Below are 20,034 nucleotides of genomic sequence, written 5' to 3' on the forward strand. Positions count from 1 at the left end.
TGTGTGTAGCTCCAGCCGTGGTTGTTTGCTCCTTTTGGCTATTTTAAAATCCATCAGCAGCCTCATGTGGCTTTGTGAGGATGCTCCCCTCTCAGGGGAATCTGCTGAGGCTGGAAAGGACTGCTCTGATTCCCAAGCCCAAGAAATATATAGATTTTAATCCCTAATAAGTATTGGTACTGTCCACATCTGGCCCAGATAGTATTGAGATTTTTTTGTTCCTTTCTTCATTTAGATATAGTATTTTCCAAAAAAAAAATTCTTCATGTAAATGGATATTGTATTAAAAATCCATTACGGAAAATGGAAATAACAGTACAGTTATTGGACCAAAAAAAATACAATAATGGTACTATACCAATGTCTGTATAGTAAAGGCCCACTGTTGACTTCAAGAGTATTGGATACTCAGATCCTCTATCTCAAGGACTCTACTCAAGCACAGTCTGGGCTGGCACAACATTTCCTTCATCCAAGGTGTGAGCCTCCAAAAGCCATTGGGCTTGGGACTTGGGATGTCCCCAAGCTGACCTGCTTTGGGCTGGGTAACAATCACCCCCCAACTTCCTGGAGAAGGAAAGCCGTTTAGCCAAGGAACGGGCAGACCCAGCAACGGTCAGATGGTTCTTTGTTTTTCTGCACTTGCTGGACAGATGGCCAGGGGACGTGCATTAGGGGGTTTCAAACATGGTGCAGGTACCAGTTCAGGAACCCCAATTCAGGAGAACAAAGTTCCTGCAAAATGAATTTTCAAATTACTTCTGCATGTTTTTTGGGTAAAATTGGGCGGGTATGTTGCAGGTGCCCTGATTTTGTGAATTGGGGGTTCCTGAAATAGGACCTGCACCATGTTTGAAACCCCCTATTATTCATGTGTGTGGTTTGCATTGTCTGAGCAGCTGTATGCAGAATCTGTGGCTGCTATGCCCCCCTGCCAAGTGTGGTAAATGAAACGTATGATATAGTAGTGGATGGAGAATACAAGCTCTGCAGCTTGCACTCTCTGCCTAAACTTGGTCTCAAGGGTAGGCAAGTGTTACTAAATGTAACCTAATTGGTTAGGTTACAACAACAAGCATTCAAGGGACCCTGGAGACCCCCAACAGAGGTGGGTAACCTAAATGTATGAATTTTTACATTTTCTTTTATCACAAAATGTTAGGCACCAAATTGGTATGAATGGGGTTTGAACCCCAAAAGGGTATGCACCAAAAATGCCATAAATGTATGAATTTGCACTGAAATTCAGTTAAATTGACTGAAAACCTGCAGAACCCCGCTTGTCATTGGGTTTTTTTGGTTTTGTTAGACTATCAGTGTTGTTGTTGGGATGAGAAGATGAGGAGGAAATTTTGACCAAGGAGTTCTGATAAATGACCAAAGATGGTGGTCAACAGAGAAAATTGCTCTGACCCAATGCTTCAATTATAATGACGTCAGAGAAGACTAAGGCTTTGTTTGGAGCCAATATAAATAGAGGTGATATAATCATTGGTTAATTTAATGAAAACTACAAAATTCAACATAAAGCCTCCAAATATTTTTTCTAGGCAACCTACAATACTGGTCTCTTCAATTATGAAGTCAGATTCAACTGATTCAGCCATATTCAGTACTGTAGTACCATTATATTGCTTTTGACCAAAACAAAGCAATGTAATAGTATTAGGGTGCTGAAGATGGCTGAATCATTTCAATCTGACTTCATAGTTGATGAGACCAGTACTGTAGGTTTCCTACAAAAAAAATGGATTCTTTATGTTGAGTTCTGTATTTTTTATTGAATTTACAAATGATTATATCACCTATCTTTATATTGGCTCCAAACGGGGCCTAAGTACTAGACTAGAATACCACACCTGTGACAGATAGATACAACCTGAGAAACTACACATCTCAGTAACAGGACAAATGTTCTAGAGCTACACGTTTAAAATCAAGAAATTTTCCACGTCTAGAGTAATAGAAGTAAGAACTACATTTCTTAATTAACATGATAATTTTAAGATAATAAAAAGAATAAAGACTAGGTAAATATTTGAGACTGTGAGTGGACTAGAATTCTAACAATTTTGCACAAAAATGTATGAACCAGCCATTCCCCAGTGCCCCCTCCTAACTTAACACAAGTCCCCCACATTGGAGGGCCCTGGTACAGCCTGTGGGCTGGCGCAAAGCACAGCCGCCGAAGGAGGGACTTGGGACTCATGAGCACAGTTTGGCCTGGGAGATTCTCATCCTCCACTGCGGTATGGCTGGCGAGTGTGCGTTTCAAGTTTGGGCGCCCTGCGAATCGTCTGATCCTTCCCTATCTTTTCCCGCTACACGTGTTCCCGGAAGCCCGGCGATTCTCGATGGCCCTTCAAAGGCTTCCAGGGCTCCTTGCGCTGGATGACCTGTGCGCATCGGGCTCGCCGTCGCCCCATGGAAAGCAACGGTTGCTCGAAGTACACAGGGCCCAGGCTCCCCAACAGGCCTCGGCCCCTCCCGCTCCTGCCCCCGATCCGCATCATGCGGACCGGGCCACGAACCCTTGATGGCCATCTGGACCCTCCAAGGGTGACAGGAAAAAAGCGCACAAAAAGCCCCAAAGCCCCCGCCTCTCAGGCACGAAGTAAGCCATCAGCAGTCTCTCCCTTGGACTTTGCTCTGCTCCCCGGAGGACGGGCTCAGCTTGAGAACAGAGGGCCCCGCGGGGCAGGAATCGGGCCAACATCCTAGGTGCCCGTGTCTGCAGGCTGTCCAAGGAGTGAGTGCACCCAGCCAAAGAGACATGCACGCCCCAGCTCACCGCGGGCCATGCCGCACATCTGCTTTTGTTGCCCAGAGAAGGCCCTCGTGGCATGCGGGCGCGGGAACGGAAGCCTGATCTTTTCACGCGACGGCGCAGTCGTGCAGCTTGAGCTGGGCAGGGGCGGAACAAGGATCCCCAGAGATGCGCGCTGCTCAGGCAGGGAACAGCCCGTTTCATCCATGCGCAGGGATGCATACCTCTGGCCGATGGCTTTGCAAAGGCAGGCGCCGCTGAAGCGAGGGCGTCGCGCTGCGCGCCAGGCAGGAGCGCATGACGTGTTCGCTGGGCCGGGGCCAGCCAACGAAGCCCGATGCTCGGCAGGGACAAGGGCGCGCGCGGCGGGAAGGCCGCGTGTGGGCGTCGCGGGACGGCTCATTGCGGCAGACAGAGGACCCCGGAGACGGACGTAGTAGCAACAACAACAGGGCGCGCGCGGGCTGGCGCTGGAGAGGATGGGAAACGGAAGGACGGAGGAGAGCGGGCCGGAAACGAGGCCGGGAAACAACAAGGGGACAACGAGGGGGAACAACAACGAGGGGAACAACGAGGGGGAAAAAGCCGGCGGAAAAAGCAGGCGGAAGAAGAAGGCGGAAGAAGAACGAGGAGGAACATACAACGAAGCTGAAGGAGAACGAAGAGGAGGAAGAAGGAGAAGAAGCTGGAGCCGAGGGGGGCGAGCGGAGGAGCGAAGGGTGTCCAAGCCGTCTTCGCGCGCTCGCCGGGGCCCCCGCCCGGCCTTGCACCGGGCCCAGAAAGAGCCGTGCGTGCCACAAGAGCACGGAAGGGCGGCGGGGCGGGCGGGAGGAAGGGGTTAGTTGGTGTCGTGGTGCAGAGAGAGGGAGGAGAAGTGGAAGAAGGGGTCGTCGGGGTGTTCAAAGGTGGGGGCGAGAGCGTGGGCGGGCTCGGCGGCGTCTTGGGCGTCGTCGTCGTCGTCGTCGTTTTCGTCGTCGTTTTCGGTGTTTTGGTTTTCGGCGGCGACGGAGGAGGGGGAGGGGGAGGGGAGGGCGTCCTCTTCTTCTTCTTCGGGGGCTGGAGGATGTACGGGGGTGTTGGAGGGGGCGGGCGAGGCGGGGCCGGGGAGGGGCGGGACGGCGGTGTCGGGGGGGCGGAGGCTTTTGTTGTCGCGCGGCGCGAGGCTCTTCTTGCTGCGCACGGTCTGCGTCTTGGATGGCGGGGGACGGGCGCGCGAGCTTGTGGAGGTGGACGGGGAGAGCAGGGTGGTGGTGGGCGACGAGGAGGGGGTGTGAGGGGGCCGGGCCTGGGCGGCGAGGTCGAGCGAGTGGGACTCCCTGATCTTCCGAAAACTACGCACACACACACACACATTGTCAGTAGAGGGAACGGGAGGGAGGGTAAGAGGAGGGGGGGCGGTACTTGGAGGCGTCCATGGCGTTCGAGGGCGGCGGGATGATGGGCGGCTTGCAGTTGCGCAGCAGCCCCCAGGAGATGGACGCGAACCACTTGTGGTGCTTGACCTCGGAGGCGCCGGAGAGCGAGCCGAGTCTCGTGCGCTCGTCCTTGGCGAGCAGTCTGCGGATGACGGCCTTGGCGAGGGCGGATGTGGGGGGCGAGTCCTGGAAGCCGACCTCGCGGCGCAGGACGTTCCCGAAGGTCGTCTGCCGGTCGGCGCCTTTAAAAGGCGTGTAGCCGTAGATCATCTCGTACACCAGGATGCCGACCGTCCACCAGTCGACGGCCGACGAATGCCCGTTCCCCTGGATCACCTCCGGCGCAATGTACTCCTCCGTGCCCACAAACGAGTTCGTCCGGAAATCCGCAATGCACGACCGCGTGTCTATCAGCGGCACCCCGTCCGGCGTGATGCTCTTGACCCCCGCCGGCGCCCCGCCCTCTTCGGACTGCTTCGACAGGTCGAAGTCCGCTGCACACACACACACACACACACACACACTCTCCGTCAACTCTCTTCTCTCTTTCGCCGACTGGTGGTGGTGTGGGACGCTTACACAACATGATATGGCCCGACTGATGCAGCAGGATGTCTGCCAAATAAGAGCACCCAGGCGTGAGCAAGCGAAGGTGGGGAGAGAGGGATGGGGCTCACTCTCGGGCTTGAGGTCGCGGTAGATGTACCCATGGAGATGGAGATACTCGAGCGCGGAGATGACTTCGGCGGCATAGAACCGGGCGTCGGCCTCGGGCAGCCGCTTGTCGGGCCGGGTCTGCAGCGTCCGGAACTGTCGGGGACATATGGTCAGCCTCTCGCTCGGGAGACGGGGAGGGGGAGGGGGAGGGAAGACGTACGAACTCGCCGCCCATGCAGTACTCCATGCAGAAGTAGAGGTAGTCCTCGGACTGGAAGGAGTGGTAGAGGGTGACGATGAACGGATGGTTGGATGCGGCGAGGATGCCCTACAGAGTGGGTTTGTGAGTGAGAGTATGTTTATGTGAGTGAGTAAATGTTTATGTGAGTGAGAGTATGTTTATGTGAGTGAGAGTATGTTGATGTGAGTGAGTGAGAGTGAGATGACCGACCTGCTCGGCGAGAGCGCGCTTGATCTTGTTCCGCTGGATCATCTCCTTCTTGTTGAGGACCTTCATGGCAAACAGCCTGTCGGGGGAGGGCGGGAGCAGGGCGCCGAGCTCGTCGGGGGCGGCTGAGGCGGGGTTCTGTTTGAGGCGGACGAGGTAGACCTTGCCGACGTCGCCCTTTCCGAGGAGGCGGATCTTCTCGAAGGACTGAGGGCCGACCTCTGCGCGGGAGACCTTGATGGCGTTAGCGCTGTACGAGCGCTGGCTGTGTTCGGGGGAGGCGGCGGGGGAGGCGGAGAGGGTGTTGGAGGGCTTGCGGGCGGCGCTGCGTTGGGGGATCCGGGAGCCGTCGGCGTTCTGGCCGAAGCCTGTGGGCGGGAGGGGCGGGACGGGCGGGGGCTCGGCGGGCGGGGTCCGGGCGAGCAGCCAGGCCTTGGTGTTGGGCGCCGAGCTGACCCGACGCAGCCATCGAGCAGTGCTGGTGCTGGTGCTGGTGCTGGTGCTGGTGCTGGTGTTTGCGGTGGCGGGCAGGGCCTGGAGGGGCAGCTGGTTGAGCAGGATGGTCTGTTCGAGCTCGGCCGTCGGCGGGTGTTCGGTGCGGATGCTGAGGGACTGTGTGGGCTGGAGGACGGGTGGGCTGATCTTCTTTGCGCGCAGGATGGATGTGGGTACCTTGCGGAGTGTCTGTTGTTGTTGTTGATGTTGGTGGGTTGATGTTGTGGATGTGGATGTGGGTGTGGGTGGGAGGGAGTCTGCTGGGTTGGGTGGGGGTGGTTTGCTGTTCGTTCTGCGTATCCTGGTGATGAATGTTTTGATGGAGGCTGTTTGTTTTTGGGTGTCAGTGTGTGTTTGTGGGTGGGGGTGGTTTGCGACTGACCCTTCTTGTGGATGGTGGCGTGCTCCTGCATGGTTGCGGGTGGGATCTGGCCGTGGTGAGTGGGTGTGTGTGTGTGTTTCTGTTTTTTTTTTTTTTTTTTTATTTGCAATTTCAAATCTCCCGATCGGGCTACACTACTACAAGTATTTCACCCGCTTCCCGGCCACCCGCAGCCGGCTGCTCATCCCCCGCTCAGCCGGCGAAGAGGCCCCCGCCTGCCCATGCCGCCGGCTCCCCACACACCCCGCCGGATCAGCACCCAGCAGCACCCGGCCCAGCGTCCGCCCACTCCCCCCCGGCACCACCACCCCACCACCTAAACCACCTAAACCACCTAAACCACCTAAACCACCACCCCGCACCGCACCCCCGCCAACACCGCGCTTGCCCGGCGCAGCCTCCCGCGCACGCTTCAGCTCAGAATGCCGCCGCATACACTACACACACACACACACACTCACACTCAGCAATCTCTCTCTACACTCATCACTCGACCGCACTCACGTGGTTGTCCGTCCGCCGCCCGTCAAAGCTCTTGCTGATCTCGCTCCACGTCTTGCGCTCCACATCGCGCATCCGCAGGATCTTCGAGTCCTCCTGCACAACCAACCACACCCTGAGCAGGCCATCCCCAAGCAAAAAAAAAAAATCGACAGCCATCCTCACCTCGGCGCTCCAGTTGCCCACGACGATCCGCGGGTCGAGGATGTTGCACCAGCGCTCCCGGCACTGCGCATCCGTCCGCCCCCGCACCCGCGGCGCCACGTCCTTCCACACCATCCCGCACGCCGCCACCGCGCTCTTCAGCGCCTCGTCCTCCACAGGGTCCCACTTGCCCTTCTTGATGTCCGGCCGCAGCGTCTTGCTCCACCGGTTGATGCACTGGTTCGACGACCGCCCACAGTGGTTCGCCACTACAACACACATCCCCGCCGTCAATCTCTCTCTCCCTCCCTCTAACTCCCACAAAAAAAATTATATGCACCTGCTTGCCAGTTCTGCCCGTACGTCGACACACCCTCCTTCAGCAACAGATCATCCGTCTCCGTCCACTCGCGCTTCTCCTGCGTGACGATCCGGAACTGCTTCACGCACTCCGACGCCGTCCGCCCCGTCTACGTAACATCCCCCACATCAACCCCACAACTCAACACAGCATAAGCACAGAGAGAGGGACGCACGCCGAGCTCCTGGGCGATCCGGTCCCAGCGCTTGTGCTCAAACTTCTTCACGATCTCGAACAGCTGGTCGATCTCCCCTGCCGTCCACTTGGCCTTGTTGAGCGCCGGGTCCTGCTTCTGTGTCCACTGGATCTTGCACTCGATCGGCTTGCGGTCCGGGAACTGTACACACACACGCCAAAAACGTCAATTCCCTCTCCTCTGGGCCCCTCAACTCCATGGGCTCACGTTCAGCGCCACGCGCGCCCAGTCGATCGTCCCCTTCTCCGCCCCGCGCACACGCAGCATCCCCGCCACCTCCTCATCCAACTTGCGCCGCTCAGGAGGCTGCCCTAAAAACACCACACACACACGAGTCAGGACAGAACATCCCTTGAGGAAAGAGAGAGAGGATATCCACATGGTTGGTTGTGGAGGAGCCCATTGTACTGCTCCCGTTTGCGGGCGTCGTCGAAGCTGGGCAAGTCCTGCACAGGCCGTGGATCAGTACTCTGGCACCAAGGGGTGGGAGGAGGGAGGGGGACGGACGACGCCGAACTTGTGCTTGAACCAGGGCAGCGAGATGGCCGAGACCTGGTCGGAGACGAGCGCGAGGTTCGCCGCCGTCGGGTCGTATCCGGGCGGCGGGGGGAGCCTCGACGACGACGCGAGCGGGCCCGGCTGCGGCTGCTGCTGCTGCTGCTGCTGCTCGAGCTCGTCCACACACTGCTTCGAGACCGTCTATAAAAAAAAAAACAGACGTCAGAGAGAGAGAGAGAGAGATGGGGATGGATGTGTGTGGGGGCACGGACGAGGAAGTGGCGGGCTTTGGCGTGCAGGAGGGCGAGGTTGGCGAGGGTCTTCTTGATCTGCTCCAGGTAGTCCTGGTTCAGAGACAGGGAGTGCTCGACGACGGCGTCGAGCTTGGTGAGCGCGATTTCCTGCTGGGTGTTCCGGATGCCTTCGTCGAGTCTGGCGAGCAGATCGTCGGTGTCTTCGTGCTGCTGCTGGTAGACGGGTTGGTGGGGGAGATAGTAGGGGTCGTTTTCGGGCTGCTGCTGCTGCTGCTGCTGCTGTTGGGCCTGGTAGTCGTTATCGAACAGGAAGTCGAACTGGTGATGGTGGGCGTCGTGGTCGTCGAGGGCGGGGAGGCTGTAGAGGTCGAGCTGGGAGTCGAGATGGCTGAGCAGGTCTTGGTGCTGCTGCTGGCTGTGGCCCAGTTGCTGCTGCTGCTGCTGCTGCTGCTGCTGGTCGAGGAGGAGCTGGCTCTGCTGGTGCTGGAAGGAGAACGAGTTGGCGAAGACCTTGCGGGGGGCGGGGGCGGCCGAGGGCGGAGGCGGGTGGGGGGTGAGGGGCTGGGCGCCGAAGAGGAGGTCGATCTGCTCGGTGAGGGACACGGGCTGCTGCTGGCTGGCCATCTGCTCCTGGTCGGCATCGAACGGCGAGAAGAGGGTGGGGTCGTCGAAGTCCAGCTCCTGGTGATGATGATGATGATACATGTCGTGTGGGGGTCCGGGGGGGTCCAGCTGGCCGGCGTCGGCGGTCGTCTGGAGGGCGGAGAGGGCCGACAGCAGGTCCTGGGCGTGCTGGTGCTGGCTCATGAGCTGCTGGGCGTGGGCGGCGGGCGCGGTGGGCGCGGTGTGTTGGGTGGAGGGGGCGGGCTGCTTGTGGGATGCATGGGATGAGCTTGAGGATGATGAGGAGGCGTGGGTGGGGAACTGGTCTGAGAGCGATGCGAGGAGGAGGGCTTGGAATGCGTTGTCTGAGATCGAGTTCAGCTGCTGCTGTTCTTGTTCTTGGGGATGGTCGTGCTGCTGCTGGCTGACTGCTGAGCTTGCTAGTTCGGAGAGGATGTTGAGCGAGTCGAAGGTGTCGTGCTGCTTTTCATCTTGGCCTGCTGCTCCGGTGTCGCTCGGCGCTGCGGGGGGTTCCTGGCTCGTCGGCCTCGGCCTCGGCGTCGCTTGTCCATTGGCCGTGCTGTTGCTGTCGTCTTCCATCGTCCGAGGCCCTTTCCGCGAGAACCGTTTGGAGAAACAAATAAATATGGAGGAGGAGGACGAGGGCGCGCATACATGCACACACGTATCTCCTCCCCGAACACCCCCTGGGGATGTAAAGGCTGGGTTCGGGGACTCACCCCGAGTCGATTCAAATACACCTTGGCCCCAGAGAAAGAAGCTGAATCGCACAAATTCACCACCAGTTGCAGCCACCCTACTGAAGCCTGCTCACAGTCATCATGCCACTTCAGGCCATCAGCAAGCCAAAAGCAACACCTGATCACAGTGGCGCGCCAGCTTCTGACGGAGAGACGTGGACGGGATCACCCCTCATGGGGGTGTGCATCTAACGCACTTTGGTAAACTTCAAGAACACCATTTGCAGCTTCCTTGCAACACACACGACAATGCCTTTGATCAGTTCGGCTTGAAAGAGACAATTGCCATCGTTTTCCCGTGCTGGGTTAGGTACATATCAAAACAGCTTCCCCCATCCTATGTATAGCAGATGACACATGGCTAGATATCCCTGCAATGGGTACGGCGGCCAAACACGGGATGGATGGATTGGTAGCCTTGTCGGACACTATTATGTTCCGGTTAACTCAGGCGGCGGAGCCCCGTGTTTGAGCAAGCTGAATATGGACAGTAAAATGGGCAGTTCATATCGCCAACTTCAACATCTGTCTTTACTAGTGGTACATGCTGAGGGTAACACTTTCCTCGAAATGTTACACATGAATTTAGAGTCGTTTCCAAAGCTTTTGTGAGTAGTTGAAATCCTTACGAGGTTTGTATCATCAGCATCAGGAAACGGGCCTGAGATTGATAATTTGAAGAGGGCTGATACAGCGGCTGTGAAACAGGGACGGGACGGTCGGGGAGTCGGCCGGCTCTACGGCAGTCGGGTGGAACATCCCTTATGATCCGGACAACATACACATTTAGTGCACACTAGCCTGCATACTACCATCTTTCAGTTATATTACAGTGGTGATATGTAAGCAGGTTTCGAAGGGTTTGAAAAAATCTTAACCAATACCTTCACTAAAACATTTTTTGTCATGAAACTTGCGTCCGGGGAAAAAAAATCTTCTTTGACTTTCTTTCTTTGTAAGGATTTCTGCAGGTGCCCATGTGGGGTTGAAAGGCACGAGTTCCTCGAGAATCTTATATAAGCGTAGGCTAAGCCATCTTCAGTAGTAGTACCATTGTTGCACTCCATCCTGCCTACATTTTGCTTCTGCAGAGGCCATCCACGTCTAACTTAATCTACCCGTTATAGAAATGTTGCGAATGGTTCAAGTGCTCCTTGCCGTTACTTTCGTTCTGGGGGCATTCCGTACGGCACAATGCTTGGCCCTGCACCCTGAACTTCCTCCGCAGAGCGCTGCAATCCGAACCAAATCCTCCACGGCGGGAACCCAGCTGGCGCCAGGCCAAGCCGAATTAGCGACCGATCTGTCTGAGAAGCTACAGCGACCTCCGCCATCATCGAGGCAAACTGCCACCGACTCAAGTTTGCAGAAAGGATGGACTGATGGATCCGCAAGCAAAATCGATCATAAAACATCCGTATCCCATCTATCGCGGGGAACTGGCTCCAGGATCAGGAAAAAACGCGGCTTTGAAATTGAAGACGTTGAAGCGATGGATAGGGCGAGGAAACTGACAAACAAGAGGTTCGAGGGGAAACTCGCCAGCACGCATGAACCTCAGCCGGTGAGTTAGCTTTATACATCACATGGATAGGAAAAATGTTAAGCGGGTGTTGAACAATCCATCTCCATCCATTCTCAGTCCAGCAGCAGTGATCAATCTGTATTTGATTGCGCTAGTTTGCGGAACGAACTTCCGAATACTTCATCGTCAGGCGGCCGTCGTTCGGGGAAGATACGGTCTGAAAGCGTTACAGCAGGAAGCTCGACGGGGGCGCCAGTCATCTCCAAGTCCAGGTGGCGCGATCTTGCGGTCACAGTCCAGGCGATGTCGGCTTTCAAAGACCGTAAAGGTATAGCAAAACAGATGGGGGATTTTCTTGTAAAAAACTCGGCGGAGTTTAAAGGCATCGCCCAAGCCAGGTGGCGAAAGCTTGCGGTACAATTCCAGGCGATCCAGGCTCTAACACCCCGTCAAATAATCATGAAAAAGGTGGGGGAAGCTTTGGAGAAAGCCGAAGCAGCAAGTTTACCCGCGGTGCAGAGCGCTGCCACTTGGGCTGATTTCTACATGGAATTCCTGATCGAGTTATTGGAAAATGTGGACCTCGAGGGAATCATTGATGCGGCAGATCTGTGGTTCATGTGGTGTGTGGCAAAATCGATCTCACACGGATCAGACTTTGTGGTGAACGGAGCGCTCGTCAGACATGCTGCCCAGTTCCAGTTGTAGCCGTACGAAAAGCCAACCCAAATCACATCGTTCACATCTCTTTACAAACGCTGCCGACCTTTCGACTGGAAAACGCCGAGACACATGCTATTCGACGGACTAATTATCTCTATTTGACCATCTACTGTCTTGATTGCAAAATTTAGATTCCAATGAATCAGGAAGCCGCTGAGGGCATTGAACACTACTTTTATCACCTTTTATCAGTAGTTTTTTTTATATAGAAAGCTTTCAAACATCAGCAGTAGTCATTTCAGCCTCAAGTATCACACACAACTAATCCAGGCTTTATGTGTATAGATTGGATGCCTTTCCTATCAATTCACTTTTTTCCGTTACATAACTCCATGCGAAGTCCCTAAGAGCACTCCCATTTGTTGGGTTAAGTTGACAATTTTTGGGACCTTTAACCCGGCCGGTAATCATGTTGGCTAACACCGGGTCAGCAAACCTCAGGCTTGATTTCAGGTTTAGGCTTGCTAAATTTAGTAAAACCTGAAATCAAGCTTCAGAGCATCTGCTTTGGTTGGATTGGTCATTCCGGATTAGCGGGCTTGAAAACCAAATTGGCAAGATTTAATTTCCAATGCAGACCACGAGTGCACTAAAGGTTGTGAAGGTGTGTTGGAAGACTTTTTTGGTTGCATTGCGGTTTCTGGAACTGAATTGGTTGGAATCTGGTTTGGTCACCAATTCTGTTAGCAAAAAGATTTCAAAGACTGTGCCCTGAGACAAAGAGAACCCAAATGGTTTCCAAACCAATTCAATTTTCAAGATATTTTCAAAACCACCTCCAGTGGTTCCAAAAATAATTCAAAAATATCTGAAACTGGATGGTCCAACTTGTTCTTCAGGATGTCCAAACTGAATTAAAAAAACTGTTTTGAAACCCAATCTACATAATTGGTTTTCAAAATGTTTTGTTGCATTCATGGGCCGTGGTGTAGTAATTCTGTTTGCACCTAAAGCTTATATCAGCTTTGTTTGGTGCATACTCTTGGGTGGAGAGCAGTGATTTCACGCAGCACTTACTCCCAGGATTAGCAAGGAGCTGCAAGGGGACATGCCATTAATCTTGCTTAGTCCAAATTGTACTCTCAGGAGGAATTTAATCCAATTAACTTGGAACTGGTGCCAGTGGTGTGGTTGCCAATGAGGATTAGTTATGGCATGCTAATCCCTCCTTAATCCACAAATGAAACAATGCAGATGCTCTCAGGCCAGGGAATTTTTCAGGTAAGTTAGCCTGAAAAGGACCCAACCTATGTGGTTCCCCGGGTAAGTTAGCCTAGGTCAGCTAACCTGCCCACAAACCTGTTATGGCCTGGTGTTATACCTCTCTGGGGGAGAGTTGATGCCCGCTACAATTGTGTAGTCACGTGGTACCTTTCCTTCCTTCCCTGGGGTTTTTACAAAACCCAGGCTTCCTTAACCTGAAAATTTAGCCAACAAATCTGAATGCCCTAATCAGGGGAGACCATGTGTGACTAAACAAAATCCTGTTCCCCAGCATGATTCTTGCTTATATAATTTGGGGCTCATATGACATCAATAGGGAGGTTCACGTTGCAAAAAAAGGAATGCTGATTTTGTCTGCTCATGCACCTGTGAGTAAGGTTTATGCATGGCAGATTGCTTCCAAAGGGGAGCTACCCAACCAAACTTTTTAGCTTTCTCAGGATTTTCAAAAGCTGCATCTGCAGGTTTTGGTGGCTGATTTCAAAATCATCCTTACAATGACATGAACCCCCTAATGAGAAAGCTCCAGCATACTTGAATTTGTGCAGAAGGTTCACTGAACCACAACAGCAACTGAAACACAGCTTGAGGCTTCTCAAGCTCAAACATCAATCACTGGAGCTGAGATTCCTCTTGAAAAACCCAAAAGCCAAAGCCCGCCTCCCAATCTACCTTAGAGATCATGTGGCAGCTGATGTCCCAGCCAAAAACAGTTATTCTTTTCAACCCACATAAGCTGTCTTGGCAGAAAGCGGTGCAGCAGATGTGTTGGTGCAGTGCTAGTACAGTACGCCGGGTCAGCTGCGCCAAATGTAGTATCTTAGTTCTGCAGAGTAGATCACTGTTAATGCTACATGCATTTTGGGTCAGATTTTAGCGGTATTGCCCCAACACTAACTTTGTAAAACCCCAGCTGCCACCTCACTGCAAGAAACTTCATCAGGGTTTGCTGTTTACCAAGAGTATAATGCACATTTATTGAAAATAGAGTCACCACCCCCAAAAGGAAGGCAATGTGCACACATTGCCATGTTCAATACATTGTTAATACCAAGGCATTTCACATGGCTAACCTAGTTATTACAGATTATTAACCTTGTTGTTCCAGAAGTTTTTTACAGAAGTTTAACCCTCTTACAAAAGCTTAATTCAGTTGTCACAGAAGTTGAAACCATGTAATAAAAAAATCAAGAAGAAATTTTAACTGATTATTATGATGAAAATATTTTTTGGTGTGGTTTAAAACTCATGCCCTGGAGTACACTGTCATTGGTTTAAAATCCTTGGAAAGTGCATTAGCCCCATATGTAGGAACCTATCTTCAGGGTTTATCATTCTGAAATCCCCATTTAGTTGTTGTATTTTATCCAAATGGAGGTACCATAAAAGATTTGATAACACACTTCATATATATATATATATATATATATATATAATACTCTTCTTGTATTGAAAATAAAATTGTTGATAATGTGTTTTCTCAAATCAGTTTTACTGCTTAGTTGTTGTTTTTCTATCATAAATTCATTTCCTCTTTGAAATTAGATAAATGCTTTTGTGTAAAAAATGGCTGAAACAGGCCAGGTGACTTTGGAAACTCATCCAAGTAAGATCCTTTGGGTGGAGGTTGCAGCGCTGTAACCCCTACCTGATCCCAGCGGGTATTACCCTGTCCGGTCCAGGAGGGTCCAGGAGGTTATGGGGTGCCGGACGCCTTGTTTACACTTCCGGGCGCGCTGTAACCCTGGAACATGGACCAGGGCTTCACAGGTATATCATGTCCATTCCCGCTGGGTTTGGGTCACGGGACAACCCTAAAACGGCCGGGTACCCCGCGAGTTCTAGCCTAGGTGCACCTCTATGCTAAAAGCGACTTTGGACGATCGTCCAAATTCACTCGGCCTTTATTTGGCCTCGCTGATGAAGTGCAAACTACATTTTGATTCAAAAAGAGGTATGACCTCCATTTGGACCTCCATCAAATGGAGGTTGTACCCCCATCAGATAGAGGCTGTACCCTCATCAAATGGAGGTTGTACACCCATTGGTTGGAAGTACAACCTCTGTTCATCGGATGTTGCACTCACATTCAAGTTTTTACTACGCGCACGCCATAAAGGGCGTAGACAAGTGTGTACGCCATCATGTTTGGCGGGCAGAGACACGTACGCCAAGAAACCCGGTCCTCAGTCCCGTAAGCCTGCATAATTGGCGTACGGGACTGGGGACACCAATTCCCCAAACTTCAGCTCGCCGAGAGGAATACATACCTCTCGGCGAGATGGACTTCGACCAGCTCGCCAAGAGGAATACATACCTCTTGGAGAGATGGAATTTGACTGGCTCGCCGAGAGGAATACAAAACGCTCGGCAAGATGGATTTGTACCATCTTACCAAGAAGAATACATTGCTCTTGGCGAGCTGGGCTTTGGCAAGCTCGCCGGGAAGAATACCCTTGGCAAGCTGGTTTACAAATTCACCTCGCCGGGAGGTATGTATTCCTCCCAGAGAGCTGGTACAAATTCATCTCACATAGAGATATAAATTTCTCTTGGCGAGCTGGAATTTTACCAGCTTGCCGGGGTGTCTTGGCGTACTTTTCCCTGCACGCCAAAACCCAATGGCATACACACCTGTGTATGGCTTTTTGGCGCGCACGTAGGAAAAATTTGGTGTGCATTTAGCATGACCCAAAAGAAAAAAGAAAAGAGAAAAAGAGAGTTAGAACTCTATTCCAACTTCCCTTCCAAGAGGGGGATTGTATTTCTGACTCACAAGAAGCTGCAAGACCCACATTCAAAATGGCCAAGGTGGTGTAAGCAACCTCCTGGGAGCCAGAATCCTAATTCAACTGAGTTTTTAATTTAGGTCCATAAATAATTACATATCTTATTAGAAACTGCACACCTTTGGGATTCTTCAAGGTAGAAGGTAGAAAAAAGCATATATGATCTTTTTAGGTTCAAAGTTGAGAATATATAAGAAAAATATACAACAAAAGTTTCAGAAGGATTTGCTGTGTTTACAAATGTTGTTATATATATATTTCAGCATGGCAATGTGCACTCATTGCCTTCTTTTTTTGGGTGGTGAGTGCATATAAATATTGTCAACAAAAGATGTGCCAAAGTTGTAAGAATGTTGGGCCGCGGATATCGAGATATCCGTCCATATCTGCAGGTGTGGCCGCATCGGATCTCGGATATGTGGTGTGATCCGTGGCCCTTCACCAGATATTTCGGATTGGCTGCCGGATATCCCGCACAAGACTGTTGAAGTGGATAGCACGGGCGCGTGGTCTTCGCCGGCTTGTGGAGAACAGCCGTAAACTCAAGATACTTCGAGCCTACCATGTCGAGAGATGGTACCAAGACAGCCATCGAGGTGAACTCGTTACTTTGCGCCGCACCAGCCAACCGATTCTCATCCTGTTCCACCCTGGTCAGATCAAAGCAATCAGCCGAGGTCGTCTTTGGGACGGGCCAACAAATAGCGATATGGAATTGTGCAAATCGACATCGATACCCACCCTTGAAACTTTTAAAAGGACACAAAACATGCGTAACAGCTATCAAGAACTTGGGAGAACATTCGTCGGGATTTGTCAGTGGGGATTTGAATGGTACAATTTTAGTATGGGCGCCTGATGGCGGTAAGTGGTTTTGGTCTGTCGATCTCCAATGTCGGTCTCCGCTTCAGCGTAGATGCCGCTGTTGTTTTGATTTAATGTTGATGATGTGCTCTTGTACCCAAATTTATCATTGATCCATGTCGCTTGAAATTTGCTAGAAGGCCAGTGGCAAACCGTAGCACATCTCGCGGGCCACAAACAATCAATTTCATGTCTATCATGCATCCGGCTACCTGATCGCAATGAGCAACAACGCTGTTCAGCCTCAGCAGAAGAGTATCTGATCGTTGCAGGTGCTTCTGACGGATGCTTTACTAGCTGGAAGATCTCGATCACTTCCCCAATTGGTAGGTGTGTGTCATTGCTTTTTCCACAACTTTACCTCAATCTTCTCCGTGTAAAATCTTGTGAGGATCCAACTCAGAAAATCTGGATCGTTGTTTTTGAATTAGTCCGATTGGTGCAACAGAGCCGGTCGAAGCCCTTCAGACCATTCAGCTGGGAAACCAAATAGCGCTAGATGCGGCTTTAGCTTTTCTACCTGATCAATCGACCCGTAAGTAATAATTCAAAAAAGCCTTCGAGATCTGACTCCTGACTACATAATTGTGCGCCATCAATGTTATCATCTCACAGACCTGTTATTGGCTTTGGCGGGTACTGATAACAAGGTGGCCGTTTACTCACTTGCTCTACCATCCCTGTTGGTAAGTACACGATTATGCACTGGATGCTACATAGCAGAATTGAGCGCCTCTGATGCAAGGCTGCTTCAGTTTTCTTTTTGCCTCCGTTTGCCAGGTCATACCGACTGGGTTAGATGCCTCGACTTCACACTGGACCCAAAACAACCCAGCACTTTGCTTTTGGTCTCCGGATCACAAGACAATTTCATTCGGATTTGGAGGTGCGATCAGCAGGATCAACCAATCGCCCAGCGGCCCCTAAATCCAGTCAGCAATCCAACAACAGATGATCCCTTTCAAACTCTAGACGACTTAACACAGACGCTCAAAGAAGAAGGTCAAATAACCGCTCATGATACGAAGCGCCAAACGGTTGAAATGAAACGATACCCGATCAAAAACACGCCTTGGAACTTTGTTTCTGACGCAATTCTTTACGGTCATGAAAGCTGGGTCACCAATGTTCATTGGTGCATTAATCAGTCTGGCTTGTTGCAGCTCCTCTCGACGTCATCAGACCGCTCCATGATCATGTGGCGACCCTCTGAAGAATTTGATAATATTTGGCTCAACGTTGAGCGCTTTGGTGAATTAGCAACTTCAACAAATCTAGGACTTTTTGGTGCCCACTACTTCGTCAGTCCCGATGATCAAACGGAGACTGTATTGGCTTCAGGATGGACTCGATCGTGGCACCGCTGGTGCAAAGTAGATAAAGCCGTATGGGAACCTCAGGTGGCGCCCACAGGCCATTACTCTGCCGTGACCGGGCTGGATTGGGAAAAAGAAGGTGAATATCTAGCAAGCTGCTCTGACGATCAAACCACACGATTGTGGGGCTTTTGGAGGAATTCTCAAGTTGAAACACCAACCAATCCTAGCTGGCATGAGATATGCCGCCCCCAAGCGCACGGACATAACCTCTTTGGAGTGAGCTTCATGGGTGATCGCCGAAGCAGATTCGTCAGCATTTCGGAAGAGAAGGTTATCCGAGTCTTTGACATGACTAGTGACTTTTTAAGATTGACCGAGGAACTGGGCACGACAAAGATACCCTTCGAGAAGAAGACTTATACACGTCCACAAAGAGCTACTGTTCCTCCTTTGGGGCTGAGTAACCGCGTTGACGATACCGAAAAAGATGAGCAAGAACAACAGGACGCTGGTGGTCAACAATCATGTCCCCCATTTGAAGATCAATTATTATCTCATACGCTGTGGCCAGAGTAAGCCATATGAGAAAAGGAAGAGATTGAGAATACCGCGCATTGACTTACTTTCTTCTACAATAGGATCGACAAGATCTACGGCCATCCTTCCGAACTCTCCGCCATCACAACATCCTACTGCGGTCGAATCATCGCGTCTGCCTGTCACGCCAACTCATCCCAGACTGCCAGCATACGGCTGAATTCAGCTGATGACTTCAGCCCTATCCAACCTGGCGTGCTGGAAGGGCACCAATTGACTGTCACACGATTGGCATTCAATACTGACGCCTCTAAACTGCTAAGTGTGAGCAGAGATAGATCCTGGACGATTTGGAGTAGGGTTCCCTCGTCCGATGGCTTTGTAATCAATCAGCGCATGGAGAAAGCGCACGCGCGTGTCATTTGGGATGCATGTTGGGCAACCTCACCTAGCAACATGTTCGTCACAGGGTCCAGGGATAAATCAGTACGTCAAGATTGTGAAAAGCTTGAGCATCCATCATCTATAATGCTCATGTGTTAAAACCCATCCCACTCGTGACTTTACCTTCAGGTGAAAACTTGGACTCAGACAGACCAGAACAATGATTCTTCATGGGATGTAGCTGACGTAATCAAATGCGACCAGCCCGTCAAATCTTGTGCTATTTCCCCTCATCTTTCACAGCAAAACAAGTAAGAGCTTTTGGAGGATAGCTTATCGATTCTTATAATTTGTCCGACTCAGCTAACTACTTTGTGACGGGCTCAGGATGTTACTGGCGATTGGTCTAGAAGATGGAGTCATATCACTGTATACCAGCATAAAAGCTAATGGATGGGAGCGCATTGGAGGTGTCGAACTCACGTATGTTGTTATTTTAATGAGTTTTTTGTTGTTCGCAAAGAACTTAGAGCATGTTTTCTATTGGTTTGATCAGGTCAATTCATCATGCGGGGCCTGTCAACATACTCTCATTCTCGCCTCAGATGTTGAAGGCTGGAAAATTCCGACTAGCAAGTGGGGGTGAAGATGAGGTGGTCCGAATTGTTGACTTAGATCTAGAACCTTCACAATGATCATTATCAATCAAATTTGTGATACTCGTTCATCTTGTTTGTGCGCGCTTTGTCCAGGAAGTCCTCGTCTTTTTTCTGTTTCCTTGAAATTTTACTTTCATTTTGGATGCCATTTTGGGTTGAATATACGCTCAGGATTTTCTTTTTAATACGCCAGTCGATCGCAGGTGATGATTATCATATATACCTACAAAATTCCATCCTCACAGGATACAGACTGAAAAAAAGAAGAAAGTCTCAGCACTTCTATCTCCAATCCGGAGGGATGTCGGCTTTGCTATCGCTTACGTAGCTTCGGTCGTCTCTGTACATACATATTATGATCCACCATCCACTGTGATGAATGATTATTCAAGAACTCATTGTGAGACCAAACACATCGCAAGACTTTTCGGGATATGTACTATCTTCTACGGTGGTGGGGGCTGTTGGTATCCATCAGGTTGATTTGCGCTGTCTGCGACTTGTGCTCTTGAACAATTTGTAATCAAT

At 51.4% G+C, this 20,034-nt stretch overlaps 4 protein-coding genes across 4 annotated transcripts; 2 read left to right on the top strand and 2 right to left on the bottom strand.

Moving 5' to 3' along the window:
• Positions 1-2,717: 2,717 nt before the first annotated feature.
• PtA15_18A209 (uncharacterized protein) lies at positions 2,718-6,195 on the bottom strand (the record flags this gene model as incomplete). The annotated part of the gene is made up of 10 exons (XM_053164725.1): positions 2,718-2,731; positions 2,792-2,942; positions 2,992-3,237; positions 3,837-4,083; positions 4,169-4,676; positions 4,762-4,797; positions 4,860-4,992; positions 5,060-5,167; positions 5,291-5,655; positions 6,165-6,195. The coding sequence occupies 10 exons, from the start codon at positions 6,193-6,195 to the stop codon at positions 2,718-2,720; spliced, it is 1,839 nt and encodes a 612-aa protein (XP_053028706.1).
• Positions 6,196-6,650: 455 nt separating this feature from the next.
• PtA15_18A210 (uncharacterized protein) lies at positions 6,651-9,321 on the bottom strand (the record flags this gene model as incomplete). The annotated part of the gene is made up of 9 exons (XM_053164727.1): positions 6,651-6,761; positions 6,831-7,078; positions 7,150-7,279; positions 7,346-7,507; positions 7,574-7,677; positions 7,746-7,812; positions 7,874-8,065; positions 8,137-8,533; positions 8,720-9,321. 9 exons carry the CDS (start codon positions 9,319-9,321, stop codon positions 6,651-6,653), a joined length of 2,013 nt encoding a protein of 670 aa, XP_053028707.1.
• Positions 9,322-10,611: 1,290 nt separating this feature from the next.
• Positions 10,612-11,715, top strand: PtA15_18A211 (uncharacterized protein; the record flags this gene model as incomplete). Its single annotated transcript, XM_053164728.1, has 2 exons — positions 10,612-11,046; positions 11,125-11,715. The coding sequence occupies 2 exons, from the start codon at positions 10,612-10,614 to the stop codon at positions 11,713-11,715; spliced, it is 1,026 nt and encodes a 341-aa protein (XP_053028708.1).
• A 4,591-nt stretch (positions 11,716-16,306) lies between these two features.
• PtA15_18A212 (uncharacterized protein) lies at positions 16,307-19,542 on the top strand (the record flags this gene model as incomplete). Its single annotated transcript, XM_053164729.1, has 9 exons — positions 16,307-16,607; positions 16,745-16,937; positions 17,039-17,142; positions 17,223-17,293; positions 17,363-18,498; positions 18,565-18,949; positions 19,037-19,158; positions 19,235-19,330; positions 19,404-19,542. 9 exons carry the CDS (start codon positions 16,307-16,309, stop codon positions 19,540-19,542), a joined length of 2,547 nt encoding a protein of 848 aa, XP_053028709.1.
• Between the last annotated feature and the right edge of the window lie 492 nt (positions 19,543-20,034).

Source organism: Puccinia triticina, chromosome 18A (genome assembly GCF_026914185.1).
Source record: "Puccinia triticina chromosome 18A, complete sequence".
Classification (NCBI taxonomy): Eukaryota; Fungi; Basidiomycota; class Pucciniomycetes; order Pucciniales; family Pucciniaceae; genus Puccinia; species Puccinia triticina.